Raw genomic sequence first — 17,279 nt, 5'->3', positions numbered from 1 at the left:
GATTTTTAATACAAGGTGCTAATTGTACAAAACATGCTCAGATCAGTGAGATCTGTTCATGCTTTTGTTTGATGACGTTAAGAAATACAGTTAAAAATCTTAACTTTAATGGTGGGAACTACTAGCAGAATCTCTTGCAATACACATACCCTTAGCTTCTTATTTTTTCATATCTAACTTTTCAGCAGCTGAACACTGATGAAATCTTCATGTAAACACATTTAAGAAAGTAGTTGCAATATCATCATAATATCATATGCTTGGCTCTGAGAGTTGTATGCTAACCTCATGAGCAGCAATATAGTGAGGATCAGTGCTAGGGTGTTTGGTGCAGCCCTGAAAACTATACTTTGTGCCCGCCAATACAATATATAAGAACAGTCTGTGCCATAAAAAAGCCAAATGTATACCCAAATGTATACCCAATTCAAATTATATCACACAGTAAGTTATTTTATTCACATTAGCACATAGTATCCCGTATTGATATTATACAAAATACTGTAGTAGTGTGCCTTATTCACTTTATAACACACAGTAGTGCCCCTTTGTCACATTGCATCACATAGTAGTGCCCCTTATACACAATGACCAAAGTAGTGCCCTTATACACACAATGCCCACAATACTAGTGCTTACACATAATGCCCATAATGGTAGTGCCCATTACACATAATACCCACAGCAGTAGTGCCGCTCATACAAATATGCTGACAGTAGTAGTGCTGCTTAAACATGCCTACAGTAGTGTTATTTATACACATTGGGCCTGATTCTGGTTCACTTGCAAAAGCAAATTATCTCTCTAATGGACAAAACCATGTGCACTGCAGGTGGGGCAGATGTAAGATGTGCAGAGAGAGTTAGATTTGGGTGGGGCTTGTACTTCAAACTGATATCTAAATTGCAATGTAAAAATAAAGCAGCCAGTATTTACTCGGCACAGAAACAAAATAACACCCATATCTAACGCTCTCTCTGCACATCTACCCCAACTGTAGTGCACATGGTTTTTTCCATAGAGAGAATTTTCTTTTGCAAGTGAACCAGAATCAGGCCCATAATGTCCACTGTAGTAGTGCCTCTTTTACACATATTATACACTGTATTATAAACATAATGCCACACAGTAGTGCTGCTTGTATACAACACCTCCATTATAGATATAATGCCCACAGTAGTGCCCCTTACACATTATGCCCATAGTAGAAATGCCCCTTACACAAAATACACACAGTAGTAGTGCCCCATATATATATAATGTTTAGAGCTCACAGTAGTAGTGCCCCATATACATATAATGCCCACAATAGTAGTGTCCCTTAAAAAAATGCCCAAATAAATGGCAAGTAAACATTATGCAAAACATACAGAGCCCTATACTTAACTGAAGCCCCTCCCCTGCACCTGCCACCATCAGAAGCTGCTTGCATTCTGTACTATGGGATAGATGTCATGACATTCTGACATCAATCGCTCACTGCAGGAGCTGCAATACGAAGAACAGGAGTCAGTTCCGACCTCCATCTGCAGGGAAGTAGCCGCCAGGCTTGTAACAAAATCAAATGGAGAAGGCAACAGCGCCTCTCTCGGCTTGTGCCTGTCCATAATGTAGCTATGTACTTGCATCTAATCATTAGAGTCGTGCTCCAAGACATTACCTTGAAGTAAAAAGTACAAGTACAGCACATTGTAGAAAAAGCAGACTCCAGCACACAGACTTTCTGAGGCACATTTATTATATTAATGAAAAAAATCCATCATTAGAACAAAAGGAAGGGGAGCAAATGAAGACTAAGCTTACAGTAACAGGAATGATTTATTTGTGTGATATAACGAACTGCAAGTCACTACCAAAGATGAACTGAAATGACAGCATAAATCCTAAACACTACATAAGTTATTTTGAAACATTTATAAATTTGATCAGAAATGCTCAAACTTCAGCTTTGTACTATATGTAGTTACAATGCCTATGTGAACCACTCATCCCCATAATGTAATTTAAATAAAGTATATCTCATACCCACAGCACCTTGAGGCAGACAGTTTATACTTTTGTATAGGTACTGGAATGGCATGCAAATTAAACATTTACCTTTGTGTTGCAAGTATATTAAGGGCCATTCTGAGGGATATCTTTTACTTAGAATTTGGCATAGAAACATAGAATTTGACGTCAGATAAGAACCACATGGCCCATCTAGTCTGCCCCCTTTTTAAACATGTTACCTCAATCTTCCTCCCTCTAGTTTCAGTGCATGTCCTCGTGTTCTGCTGCTCCTCTTCCTGTGAAGAATGTCTCCCATCTGTACCTTGTTCAAACCCTCAATATATTTGAAAGTTTCTATCATGTCGCCCCTTTCCCTTCTCCACTCCAAAGTATACATATTAAGATATTTTAGTCTTTCCTGGTACGTTTTGTGATGTAGGCCATGCACCATTTTAGTTGCTCTTCTTTGTACAGTCTCTAATGTATTTATATCCTTTTAGAGATATGGCTTTCAGAACTGAACACAGTACTCTAGATGAGTTCGTACCAATGACCTATACAGTGTCATTATTACTTCTTTCTTTCTACTGCTGATACCTCTCCCTATGCAACCAAGCATCTGACTTGCCTTCTTCATTGCTTTGTTACATTGCCTACCTGCCTTTAACTCCCCAGCAATAGTGACACCTAGATCACTCTCTTCCTCAGTAGTTTCTGTTAGTGCCATTTATACTATATTTATTCTTTGGATTTTTTGAGACCCAAGTGCATGATTTTGCATTTTTTTGGGCATTATACTGTAATTGCCATGCTCTTGACCATTCCTCTAATCTACTTAGATCATCAATCATTTGTTTTACCCCTCCTGGTGTGTCTACCCTATTGCATACCTTTGTGTCATCTGCAAAAAGGCACATTTTATCCTCAATTCCATTTGCAATATCACCAATAAAAATATTAAAAAGCACTGGTCCAAGTACAGATCTCTGGGTTACTCCACTGGTAACCATTACCTCCTATGACTGTGCTCCATTTCCTATAACTCTCTGTTTTCTGTCCTGCAACCAAGATCTTATCCATTCAACCATATTAGAATCCAATCCCAAACTTTCAAGTTTATTTAACAGTCTGCGATGTGGGACAGTGTCAAAAGCCATTCTAAAGTCTAGATAATCTACATGTACAGCTGCACCTTGATCTATTACTTTAGTCACCCAGTCAAAAAAGTCAATAAGATTTGTTTGATATGATCTTCCCTCAGTAAATCCATGCTGTTTCGGACCCTGTAAATTGCTGGTTTTGAGATATTCTACAACTCTTTGTTTTAAGAGTGTTTCCATCAATTTCCCTACTACTGATATAAGGATCACTGTTTGATAGTTGCTTACGTCTTCCTTGCTTCCACTTTTGTGCAGTGGGACTCCATTTGCTGTTTTCCAGTTCTCTGTGATTACTCCAGTAGCTAGTGACTGGTTGAATAATTCTGTTATTGGTTTTACCAGCTCCCCTTGAAGCTCTTTTAGTATCCTTGGATGTATCCCATATGGCCCCATTGATTTATCCACTTTCAGTTTTGAGAGTTCTGTTAGGACTTTCTCCTCTGTAAATGTATTTGTTTCTCCCTCATTTTTCTGACCATACTTGCAACTTAACTGTGGCCCCTTCCTCTCTCTTTCAGCAGTGACTAATGAGCAGAAATAATTATTAATATGATCTGCTATTACATTGTTCCCTTGAAGAAGACTTCCACTCTCTGTCTTTAGTCTTAATAGTCTTTTTCCTTTCACTTATATACCTACAAAAAAATGTTTTCCCACCTTTACCCACTGACGGGGCCATTTTCTCATCAGCCTGTGCTTTTGCACATCTGATTACCTTCTTAGCCTCCTTCTGTCTAACAAGATACACCTCTTTGTCCTCATTATTCTGTGTCTGCTTAAATTTCTTAAAGGCCAACTTTTTTGCTTTCACAATACTTGCTACTTCTTTCGCAAACCACACTGGCTTCCTTTTCCTTGTGTTTTTCCTAACTCTTTTGACACAATGTTCTGTTGCTTTTAGTATTGCTTTCTCATCTAGTGTGTACAGATGGAGCCTTCTTCATCCAGCCGCCAGCTCCCACCAGGGGTCACGCATGCACGAGACGCTTGCCTCCTTCCCTGCCGCCACCACTGGCCCCCCTCGCCGCCCTGCCCCCTAACCCTGCCCATCTCCCTGAAGCGGAGACGGGGTGGATGGCACTTCCAATGCCACTGAGGATTGGGACACGCATGCGCGTGAGATGCACGCATGTCCCAGGTCAATGTAGCCCCTGTCCGCTGGAGCTCGCTATAGGGGAGGTTCTGGCAGGTGCCGAGCAAAGCTGACAGGCGCTACATCTGTATGTTATCTTAGTGTGTATGCTTAATATTGTTATCACTAGCCCATCGCTTAGTGTGTATGGGGCTTTAATGTAAACATGTGTACATTTTAAGTTGACAAATTGCATGGGGTGAAAGTCGCATAAAAATATGTTTCTAATTTGTTTTTTATCTTTGCCTGTTTTAGCTATTTATTTAAAAAATATTTACATTACTAAACATCACTTTAAGCTTTTTTATAGCAACCACTGTAAAGTAATTTCATGTATTTTGATATAACCTTCTGTACATTGTTACATAGTAGTTAAGGCTGAATAAAGACTTGCGTCCATCGAGTTTAACCTTTAGCGAGTATGATCTATTAGCTTCATCACTTGTTATACGTAGTTTATGCTTATATCTTTAAAGACAGATTATGATTATTGTTTGTACACCTGTATGTTTTTAACCAATAGATGTTTGTCCAACCTTATTTGAGATGTATTTATTGTGTTCCTGTTATTGTTTCCTCCTAAGGGAACGAAATCTTTTTTCCTCCAATCGTATCTCATTCCCACGTGTCCCAGAGTCCTTTCTTACAGTAAAGAGGGCACCTTTCAGTTCCTTATATTGGCCCCTGATATATTTGTACATGTTAAGCATGTCCCCCCTTAAATACAGATGGAGCAGCTCCCGCAGAGCTGCTCCTGGCGATTGAATTGCCATTCGGCCGCCACCATCGCCGACATCCACCGGAAGGGGTCACGTGTGCACAAGATGCTCTCGTGCCCCATTCTGACGGGTCCTCTGCCACCCTCCACAACCTCCCCGCTCGCTCCCCCATCGCTGCCCGCAGCCCCCCGCACCCCCCCGACCCTGCCTGTATCCCTGAAGCAGAGATGGGCAGGGATTCCGCTCCCCACGACCGAATGACAGGGACGCACGAGCATGTGAGATGCTCATGCATCCCCATCAGATGGCGCACCTCTCGTCTGGCGATTCCCAGCTTTGACTGAGAGACCCTCCATCTGTATCTTTTATTGAAGTCTGAGCTAGTGTTATTAGTGATACTGCCATGATATGATATGTGACAGTGAGAAGGGTGGGTCTTACAGAAGACAATGGGTGGTAGGGTATGGAAGAACAATAATCAAGAACTATCAACTTAAAAAAATATTTTTGCTTAGCAATTATTATTAGGATGAATTTTAATAAAGACACTTAGGAATAGCATGGTGTCATTTGTTTTCATGCATTGACAATAATTTAAATGCAGTCATTCATAATATATGAGAAAGGATATCAGGGAAATCATGATAAGACATACAGGCAAATGCAAGCGGTACAACAATGGGTGACTTTTAATAGGATGAGTGATTCAGAAAGTGAGAGATTTGGTAAGAAATCTTTAGTTTTTTAAAGCGGCAATCATTTACACTTCAAAATCAAACTCGTTTTGCAGTGTAAATGATTGCTGCTTTTAAAAAAATTGAGATTTCTTACCAAATCTGTCACTTTCTGAATCTCTCATCCTATTAAATTTCCCCCTATATGTCTCAAATACATGTCAAACAGTCATTATGTAATATGTTTGACATGCAGTCCAGTTTCACGTGTGTAGTTGGGGACCATATACACGTATGCAGCAGTGTATATGGTCCACATCAAAAGGATATATATTTGAGGGACATTGTTTTGTGGGGTTTAGCGCTGATATACCACCTTTTTGTGTTTGTGTCCTTATTTAAATTACACTGCATAGTAGTGTCTCTTATGCACGCAGCAGAGAAAAAGGTGGGTTCACGATTACTATCATACATGCAGTGAGTGCCTGGTAATTGAAGAATATGGCAGTGTTTTGTTTCACCCACAGGTCACCCGCACTCTGCAATAGGTACTTTAGCAGCATGCATTGTCACCTGGCTAACAAGTTTAGCCCAGGCCCTCCTCTCAAGCTGGGGGAGAATAGATGCTCAGATGAGTGCCGGATTGGTGATCAAGAGGAATACTGCACTGCTTCAGAATGAGTCCCAACCAGTCTGAGAGGGGCTGGTCAGCATACAGAAGGGTGTATACAGTACTTCATGGTTTTACCACACCTTTCACTCCCTTTATCCTATTTGCCTCTCCTACTGTACTGTACATGTGCAACTTCTAAATTTGCCCTCTTCAGGTTTCCTACATCTCTCACATAGGGGTATATATATGAAGCAGTAATAGGGGAGAAGTGATAAAGTGCCTGGTATTTTATCAATGGCCAATCAGCTCCTGGCTGTTAAGTAACAGGCTGGGTTTGGCAAGTGATAAATTAGCAGGCACGTTATCACTTCTCCCTTATCATTGCTTTATACATCTACTCCATTGAAACAAATAACAGGTACTGTAACATCTGTGAGAGGGAGTCGGGACATTGGAGAACTTTACATCTAATGTACTGACTATGGTTTATTTGATTTAATAATAAATGTGTTTACACCGAATTTAAGATTACCACCTAAGAATAAGAGGCATGTTTTATAATCAATGTATTGGCAGAAATGCAATTGGTAAAGTTAGTGGAATCAATTACGAAACTTATCCAGTTCCTGTTTATAAAGCAGCAGTGAAAACCAACAATCTGTCAACAGAGAACCATGTTGTTCCATTATTTTCTATAGAGACTAATCTCAAGTTAAATGTAATAGTTTCTAATACTGGCTGTTTTGACTAGTTAGTGGTGAAGATTTCTAAATGCAGTGGTTCTCAGCGCTAGTAAGGACTTAGGGCAGTATTCAATGAGGCTGATTCGCCATGTTTTATGGCGATTTTGTGCTATTTTCGTGCTGTAAGGCAATTTTTTTGACTAAAACGGTGAATCACCCTAATCAATGACCAAATGGCGAATACATTTCAAGGTTTTTATCGCCATGATTCACCGAGTATCAATCGCTATCTTTTTATGGTGAAGTGGAATGTAAAATAAAGTGTTTTGTTTTTTACATTTGGTGTAAAACAATCAGGAATTTTATTCTGAGGAGGGGCATGCTATTTTTATTCATGTGCTGCAAGCACATGAATATATTTTTAATTTCAAAAAAATATATATACTGTATATATATTTTTTTTTACACAGAGCAGCCAGCAGGGGGCCGGGAGCCGAGCCGCTCATTAGATATTCATATATTCACTGCACCCGATCATTACATATGCACGATCGGGTGTAGTGAATACCCGGTCCCCTGTTGCCTGGCTCCTGGGGAGCCCACCTCCCCCCCACAAAAGTTCTGGGGCAGCAGGGAGACTTCCATCTCCCTGCCTGCCGCCGTCTTTAGGCTCCCTGCGGCATCGCCGCAGGAGTTAAAATTCGCCAGTCAGAGGCAGTGAGCCCCTGACTCGTTGAATACTGGAGCCGGCGAGGCTCCGGAACGTGGCGGGCAGTGGCGCTTGTGCAGCGAATCCTAAACAGGATTCGCTGCACATCGTCAAAATTCTCATTGAAAACTGCCCTTTGTGTAGTTTTCTTATTTTGAGTATGACATGTTTAGCATTGCAAACTAAGTTTATTATATTTTTAATTTGGATTGCAGTTTATCAAAAAATCTGTTTTTCTTTTATATACAACTAATCAAGAAATAAGTATGTTGTTCTTTTATATCCAATTCAATAAAGATCTTTCTTATCAATTCAGCTTTGGTTTATTTTCACCTTATACTTCTTTTGGGAGAAGAGTGCTCTGCCTCCTATATCCTTACAGTGACTCCAGCCAGGCACCTTTACCCAGATATGGACATGCAGCACCTTCTGTAGAAACTCAGAGGTGAGACAACTGTACCTGCTACCACTGTAACAGCTGATATCACCATCTCTTTATGGGGATAACATTGCTGTGTATTACAATGTAGAAAAGGGTGAACCCGGATCACACTAGGTGACTCGGGGTCAGGTGCGCCTGACCTGAGTTGAGTTCCTGAGCTGCTGCCCTAGGACAGGGTAGTTAGTCCTGTGCAGATGAATGGAACAAAAAGACAAAAAGAGGGGATGGGCAGTGCTAATTAGGACTGATTGGATGCAATAGTATGCAAAAAATAAAAATGATCTAACCAATCTTGAAATTCATTTTTATTTTTTGCATACTATTGCTGTGTATTAACCTCTCTTATCACTGTTCCTTAATAAACCTAAAAGCCTGGTTAAGGATTGCTGCATATAACAATCTCCATTTCCCATTTTTGTTATAGACCTCCTAGGTTCTAGATCAATTATATATACACTATTAAAGCTTTACACTATACATAGATGAAAGGAGCAGCAAAGATACTACTTCATAGGTCCAACATTTTGCACTGATAAAAATGTTCTCTCCATCTGAATATGTCCAATCATTAAGTGTGAGCCTTCCAATGTTATTATTATGCATTAATATATATATATATATATATATATATATATATATATATATTACTTTTGACAATGATGTCCAGCACCAGTACTGCATAGTCAGTCATTCTCCTTTTTTTCTACATTTTTGAATGTCTGAAATTTATCACAATCTGCAACTTTTGAGATTAAATTAATTGTACGTTTATTTGAACACATACAAAATTCAGAGCAATGCACTCACTTAGGAATCCAATAGTTTCATCCCATCCATCAAAATGAGATTATATAATGCAAAGATATTAAGCCACTTATAAGTACCTAACCGCAAGAGGTGTCTGCCATTAATCTCACTGTCTCTTTGTGTTAATTAGTTATACATTTTGCTACATATAAAATCCAGAGTTGCTTAGGCTTTGCAGAATAGAGCACGTGAAAAGAGATGGCAGAGGTGACAATGTGAAACTGTTCCAGAAATAATTTGTAAAGTTTTCTAAATTGCAGGAATTAGAGATAATATGTTTTAATGACCATAATGATTTGTCGGTTTTTCTATGAATAACTAATTAGTTTTCATTTGTTGTACTGTATTGTGTCTGAAAGATAATGACTTTAATGAATAGCACACTCTTTTCTAAATGTTGGTTTGATGCTATGTGCTATACACAGGGGTTAAAGTGAGGGGGAACTCTGTGGAACTGAGTTCCAGCACCTGTAATGGTAGGGGGAACTCAGTTCCACCTCCACCACAGCCCTGGACAATAATTCCAACAGAAAAGCCAGTCCCAGCAGCTTCCTTTTCTGGCATGACTTATGTGATGTCATGTTGTCACCACTGCTGAGGTAAGGATGAGAGGAGATGTAGCTGGACTGAAAGGGACAGATATGTGTCATATGTCAGATATATGAAATGGGCACTCACTGTGGACATTTTTTCTAGGAGTACTACTGCTGTGGGCATTATGTGTATAAGCAATACTACTGTAGGCATTATGTGCAAGGGATATTACTGTGTGCATACATGTAAAAGAGACACATGTGTCATAACATATATAAGGGGCACTACTTTGTGCTGTAACATGAATCATGGTCACTACATGTGGTGTAATGTGAATATGATTGTGCTACTGTGTTAAGTACTATTTTGAGATCACTGTCCCTTTATAAAGTATCAGAGGTATGGCACAAATTTTGTAGTTTGTATGGGATGCCGAAAACCCTGGCAGTACCCGGGGATCCACCTAATTGGGGGGAGGGGGGGTCCGTGGCATGGGAAATGAGTTCCACCAACACTCTGGGGCCACTTTAAGCACTGGATATACATAATTTTACAGAGAATTCCCTTGTGGCAAAGTTTAGTTTACAAATGTAGGGCTTGTAAGGTTAATACTTTGTATATAATCAACTGAAACAAATCAAACAGTATTACAGTACTCATGTGGTGGTTTATCTAAGAAAAATACTCTCAAATAACGGAGGGATGTATCAAGTCATGATTATGTTCCAACCAATACGTTTCTGTCAATTTTTTAGCACAGCCAGTGAAATGAAAAAAGTACATTGGTTGGTACAGTACTTTAACTTTCTCCACTTTGTCTATCTTCAAAGCATGATACTGTACATCTCCCCATTGTTTCTACATCTACTAGCTGGGACACAGATGTACTCATAACTGACTAAAATATTGTCACTTGAGCCCATGAGGAGAACTGGAAAACATACAGTGTAATAGAGGATTTGGCAAACACTAGAGATTTTGGTACTTGTTTAGTTTCACGGCGGCAGCGTCTCAATCGCAGCAGCGTCTGTGTCCCCTTGCAGGGCTCGCTTTGCTAGCCCACGCTACAGGCTAGGTGGCTCGCTATGATCACCACGCTATCTAAAATCAACTCAATGCCAACGTGGATAGTGGGGGTATGAACCAATTCACATTGGCATGGACTTTATTTTAGATAGTTTTTTGAGCGCCGAACCCGGAAGTAGCGGCCGGCCATGCTGCGCCGTGAAACTAAACAATTACCGAGTTTTTTTTTTATTTCGTAGGGAGGGATTTGTGTCCTGCCTTCAGTATCAATAAACTATATAAGTAAGCCATTTAAAATTTTCTGAATGCATTATCGACATTATGTTATACAGTATTTACAGTATACAGTACCTACAGTACGTGCAAGGATTATTTTGGTATTACAGTATCAATACACAGAACCCAATATGATCACAATTTAAAAGCTATGCTACAGTATCCCATTCAAAATACTTGTGAAGTGGAAAAACATATTAAACCCCTTGATTGGTGGGTTTTTCTGGGGCAGGACATACCTTCAGTCCCAGGGTTTTTTTTCCTGCCCCAGAGATATCACAGACAGGGCAAACCATTCCCCCCTCCACATCCCTCCTGGCCCTCCCCCCGCCCACCCCTCCGATCCGGTGATTGTACGCCGGAGTTCCTCTGCCTCCACCATTCACAGCAGTGACCAGGCTTGAGGATGTTCAGGGTGGCTCGGGGGGACTCGGTGCTCAAACTTTCCTGAGCAGGGCCTGCCACCAGTGCATGCACAATGCAGTGAATGGCGGCTGGGGCAGCGGCAGGGGAGCTCCGGCGTATGGTTGCCAGAGCGGAGGGGTGGGGGGAGCAACCACTGGGGAGGTACACCAAGAGGTGATGTGCCAGTGGTGCACAGCTGCAGGTAACACTGGCACACACCTGTATATTGGTAGTATGGCCTGAAATTTCCGGGACAGCCTGCTGCGGCAGCACAGCTGAAACCGGAAAACTTCTGGGCATACCACTCAAAAGGTTAATAGTTCATATTAAAATACATTTTTGACACTCTTTTAAACAAATGAATAACGGAATGACTGCAATTGGCATGTAGTTCACAAGACTGTGTGAACTTTAAGGAATCATGTGACTCGGCATCCAATAAGGATGCAGGGGATGGCAAAGTTAGCTGGGGATATTAGTTGCAGAAAAAGGACAAGTCTTCCTCTTTATCCTGAGTTTCCCGCCTCCCTCCCCTTTTTTCATTTAACGGTGGGTGGGTGCTTAATTGCGTTGGCTGTTTGACAGGAAAGAATGGCAGGTTAATTGATTTAGGTCTTCATTAAATGATGATTCATGTATATAGTAGTTTTTCGGTGAGCTCACCTTCATTGACTAACGGCCTTCGCTTTATACCCCGCTCGGAGTCAGCGACACCACCTAGACGGGTAAGCAGTCGATGTAGAAGGCTGAGCGGATACCGCATTTTGTTAGGGTAATGTTTGAATGAATAGGTCAGTTTTCAGTGGAGCTTAAATAATTAGCCGTTCTTTCTTGGCCACCATTATTTAATTAATTATAATCAAATTAATTAAGTGCTTTAATAATAAATACAGCTAACACTTTCTGCCAAACCTAAGTCTCTGAGTCTTTATTTCAGGTTTAAATAAGTAAGTGGTAAACTGCATACATGCACAAGGTCACATATCAGATGATAAGATGTTTAATCATATACTGTAGTTTAAGACTTTTAGCATATGTTCCAAATTTAAATTAATTATTTTAAGGTCAGTTAAGTTTCTTCCATATCATGAAAATCCAAGATTACTTTTAAGAGGTCATATTATTCCTTATAATAGATTTTTTTTTTCTAGCAGTTATATCTATGCTACTATTACTAATGTGGTGTAATGTTATGCATATATTTACATTTTCTCTCATTATTGCAGTGAAAAATTATACAGAGAAAGACATAAATTAAGAGAAAAAAAGGCAACAGCAAATAATACCACTTACCTTAATGTGTACAAAATTTTCCCATCATTCCAAATTCGGAGAAGTTGATTGGGAGTTGTAATCCAATGGGCTTCTGCTGTTTTAGAGTTCCTAAATATTGTATCTGGAATCCAGATTAAGCCAACCATATTGCTGTTGAGGGTAAGAATCTTCATAGTGCTATTAAACCTGAGACGATTGTCAATCCACGTTTGAGCAAAAAATATGTCTATTTGGTATTCCTGTTAAAAAAAGAAAACATCCGGTATTAATTGGATCATTTATAAAAACAAACACAAAACTGTGATACTGTAAACAATTGTAATCATCCCATGCGCGACGCCCCAAGCAAAAGCACAAAAAGCACAACCATACAATATTACTAAAATTATATGGTAATATTAAATATACAGTCCTACTTTAGGCAAAGAGTTGTTTTTTTTCCTTTGATGATGGGCAGACAAAACATTAATTGTATATTTTAAATTCTTTGGTTAAAAGAAAATAATGCTTCCTCTTCCTAAACAAATTAACCTTTATGTAATTTGCAAAAGTCATGCTTTTGTGCAAATTTTCTGGTGATAGCAGCATAATTGACATAAATGTATTGTAAAAACTGCACTCCCGCAAGTGACATTTTCGAATCATAAAATGTTCAAATTTCCCGACATAATAGGCCACAATTCATAATTGCTGGAAGTGCTTAAAGAATTGCCCAAACAGTATTGTCGTCTTTGACTTTTAACCCCTTCCCGACGCAGCCTCTTTTTGCCTTCCTGACAGAGGCCTTTTTTTCAAATCTGACATGTATCACTTAAGTGGGGATAACTTTTTTTGCTTTTACTTATCCCAGTGATTTTGAGATTGTTTTCCCGTGACACATTGTACTTTAAATTAATGGTAAATTTTGGTCGATACAGTTTTTTTTTGTTGTGAAAAATACCAAAATGTCGTAAAAAAATTGAACATTTTGCTATTTGCAAAATGTCAAATTTTCTGCTTGTGAGACAAATAATCATACCACTCAAAATAGTTAATAACTAACATAGACCATATCTAAACTTTATTATGAAATCATTATTTCAACCTCCTTTAATTTTTTTGGACACTAGGGGGCAGCAGAGTCTAAATTTTACACATTACACATTAAACGCTGTTTTTGGCTGTTCACGTTTGAACAGCCAATCGCAGCGATCGCCCATGACGGGGGGCATCGCTGCCCCCCCTGGGCAATGAGGGAGGATGTCTGCTGTCAGGGACAGCAGACATCGTCCCTCTGTCACCGCGTCTGTAGACGCGGTGACAATTCAAGGCCATGACGTAAATGTACGTCAAATGTCGGGAAGGGGTTAAAATGGATCCACTTGCAGCTATCTGGCTAGGAAGAATGTTTTAAAAGACAAAAAATATACTACTAATAAAAAAGCATATCCCCACTAACACAAGTGTAATCAACATTAAGTTGGCAGCATAAAAATTATCAGAACAAGTTGTCCCCTTCACTTGAAATTACTGCTACCACCACTAGCCAATATGTCAGCTAGGACTGGTTGCACTAAAAGCAGTGTATTCTAACCAATCACAGTGAGGGTAATATATTGTATCTGAGCTCCTCACAGAGCACAGTTTTTTTTTTAATTTTACAGGTACCCTTTGGAACATAGTTAAGTACTTAACTGGATAAAGGACCTTATTCTGGTTTAGTCAGACCCCCGCATGTTCACACAGTGGTCCTATTCTTCACGACTGTACATGCACAGCACTTCATGCATGGGGTGGAGGACTGGGGAATTCCCCCATGCGAATGCCCAGCACTTCATGGGCGTTCTTATGAAAACAATGTCAGCTGCCCACCCTGTACTCGCACAGAGTGCTCGCAGATCAAAGACACCATAAGCACTGGAGAAATAATTCGACGGTCGCTGACCATCAAATGATTTTGCCCTGGCTGTGAAAGGATTATTATGCAAATCATCCATTCGCAGCCGTACGGGGAGATCGCGGTATGCAAGGGGCGGGGTGGCCAGCACTGCGGGCAGTGGGTGGCGCCTGGTAGACTCACAAGGCTGCAAAATTCAAAGCCTTGCGATTCAACCAGAATAAGGTCCTAAAGGAGATGCACTGTCAAATTGTATTCAATTACAGAATTTTTCACTATTTTTTTGTTTTTTTACAAATAGTTTGCATATGCCAGTGGGCCCTGGATTCCAGGACATGTTGAAAATTATGGTTCTCATTAGAATGGGGCATAACAGTTGTTATTGCCATGTCCAACCAATTAAGAAAAAAAAATCACAATTATTCTTTTATTTAAAAAAAATGGATTACCCCACACCTATTGGGGTTGTGGGGAGAGCCTTAATGCTATGAACCCCACAGTATACTTACCTAGTATGGAGTACCAGTTCCCCTAGTTAACACAGACCAAAATTGGTAGAAAATCAGTGATTTGTGACAACTTGTAATACGCTGCAATTTCACAGCCTCTGTCATTCCGCCAATTGCCTTATAAGATAAATAATTTGCTATCAGCAAATCAGCTGTAGGCATACTCTAATTGGCTGGTACAAATTGTCACTCATATCTTAGTACAGTAACTGATGTTTTGTCTTTCCGCTTATCTTAAAGGTCACCCACAGCATGACTAATAGGTCAAACTGTATTTTTCACAATTAATATAACTGTACTGAGCACAGTGCCAAAAGTCATAGTTGTTTTAGTCTTAAATTTAATTACTCATGATGTAGATTGAGCTGTTGAATTTATAACCTATGGTACTGATAGTGAACTGATCATATATTGTAGAGATGGATTTTGTTCTCACAAACTGGTTAAATAAACTTTAATTATAATCCAGTTTCTCCTTCTAATCACAAAATCCTTCACAGAACTGTAAAGATAAATAGTTAACACATGTTCGTTGCTGGTTATCACAATTTTGTGAACCACTCTTTTTCAATGCTTTCTATTATACAGTAAAAAGCTTCAGGTATTGCTTCTAAAATCAAATTGGTGTGTTTTCATGGTTTCAGTGGGGTTTTCATTTTCATTCATTATAAGCCTTTTTTATTTTCTTCAAAAGATGTTGAACATTTTACATCATGTTAGCATTGCATATTATGCATACAGTTTGTTATCTACTTTGAGGCAAATGTGGTTAGTGATGGAAAAAATAGTATAATACATTTATTTAGTCTACATAATTTCATTTCTACGTAGTAGAACAAGAATGCCGTACATTCTCATTCCAATTATCTCTATTTTTGCAAAACTCTCCCTAAAGAGGAGTAATATATATTTCTTTATTTTTCTCTTTTATGAAATAAAAAAGAATATCATGATTCTCTGTATATCGCTAAAAATGAAATGCAGCTAATCTATCTTAAAATACAGCTAGCTAATCTGCAAAATGTGACAAAATAAGGCTTTAATGTATATATATATATATATAAATTCTATTCAATAATGTAATCTTGGTTGATGCTTCGTGCCTTCCAGCTATGATTACGTTATGCTCTGGTGGAGACATTTGTTTCATTTAAAATGAATGCCCAGTCTCTCTCTACTTTCCTATTGAAGGATACGGAAAAACCTCAGCATGGTCAGCTGAAGTTGTGAGATGAAATAAGCAAGAACCAAGATAATGATTCCTTATCAAAGTACTCTTTATACAAAAACACGAGAACCCTCGGTTAAGGCAATTTTCTAGTTCTTCACTTACTCTTTACACAATAAAAAAAAAACACAGTCTTCTTTTTTAATGATTTAATATGTAAATGCCTATATTATCTAAAATCACCTTAAATTACTAGGAAGATGGACATGTTTGCTGGCGGGAAAGTGTGTATGCATGCAGTTTGCATCCACTCTGGGCTCTGAAGCACGTGCTTAGAAAAAATGTCATGTTACACAGTACTACACATTTATATTTCAGCTGATTTAAACAAAACTGCAAAATACAGATCAAAAACAAGTTTAAGCTAAACATATACACTTGCAGATATTCATCAGCAAACAGAGTCATTTAATAGAGATGAAATACAGTGGGTTCTGCCTTATAATTCAACACAGAAAGAAGAAATTTGCATGTGTACACCCTAAGCACTAAAGGTGCCCATACATGTTACAATTATTGTATACAATATTTTATACAATATCGCATCTCATCGCATCTTGGTTTTGCGATGAGATGAGATCTAGTACAAAAAGTATGTGCAGCACATACTTTTTGTACTAAATCTGATCTGATCTCATCGTAAAACCGAGATGCGATGAGATGCGGTATTGTATACAATATTGTATACAATAATTGTAACATGTATGGGCACCTTAAGAACTGCTAATCATAATAATTGTAATAAACTATTCAATTTAACATATAGCAAAAATTAGCTGATTAGCATAATATTTTCCCAAATAATATTTGCACTCATCCACCAAAAGTTGGGTCTCTAACACTCTAATGCGTGAGTCTAGGGTGCATCCAGGCCAACACAGGCCAACACAGGCCAAACACCCGAAGGTATCATACTACAAATAGTAGTACTAAAAGTGTTAAACGTGTTGCATTGGTAAAAATATCAGCTACTGTATCTAGTGGGGGTGTTACATAAGTGGATGGAATAATTGAGGTGATGAGAAGTACATTGGTACAAAACAAAACAAGTGCTAAACGTTCTAGATTAAACTGTTACAATATGATGCCCCAAAGCAGCACAACCACATCAGATCAGAGGGTGCCACGCCCCAAACCCATCTGTAATACTGACATATTGTATACATTTATTATTTATCAAGGTTTTGAAATTAATAGTGCCCATTCAATATGTAACAT

The 17,279-nt window shown here is 38.9% G+C and overlaps 1 protein-coding gene across 3 annotated transcripts in view; it reads right to left on the bottom strand.

The window, feature by feature from the left end:
* Window positions 1-17,279, bottom strand: part of LOC146057392 (gamma-aminobutyric acid receptor subunit gamma-3) — a 487,036-nt gene that overhangs the window by 185,476 nt on the left and 284,281 nt on the right. For all 3 annotated transcript variants that reach the window (XM_083168580.1, XM_083168579.1, XM_083168581.1), the window contains one exon: window positions 12,467-12,687. In XM_083168580.1, coding sequence (XP_083024706.1) covers window positions 12,467-12,687 — 221 coding nt within the window. The remainder of the gene's footprint in view (window positions 1-12,466; window positions 12,688-17,279) is intronic.

Source organism: Crinia signifera, chromosome 2 (assembly GCF_055691185.1).
Source record: "Crinia signifera chromosome 2, ASM5569118v1, whole genome shotgun sequence".
NCBI lineage: Eukaryota > Metazoa > Chordata > Amphibia > Anura > Myobatrachidae > Crinia > Crinia signifera.
Note: the sequence above shows the minus strand (reverse complement) of the source record. Positions and strands in the feature narration are given on the sequence as shown.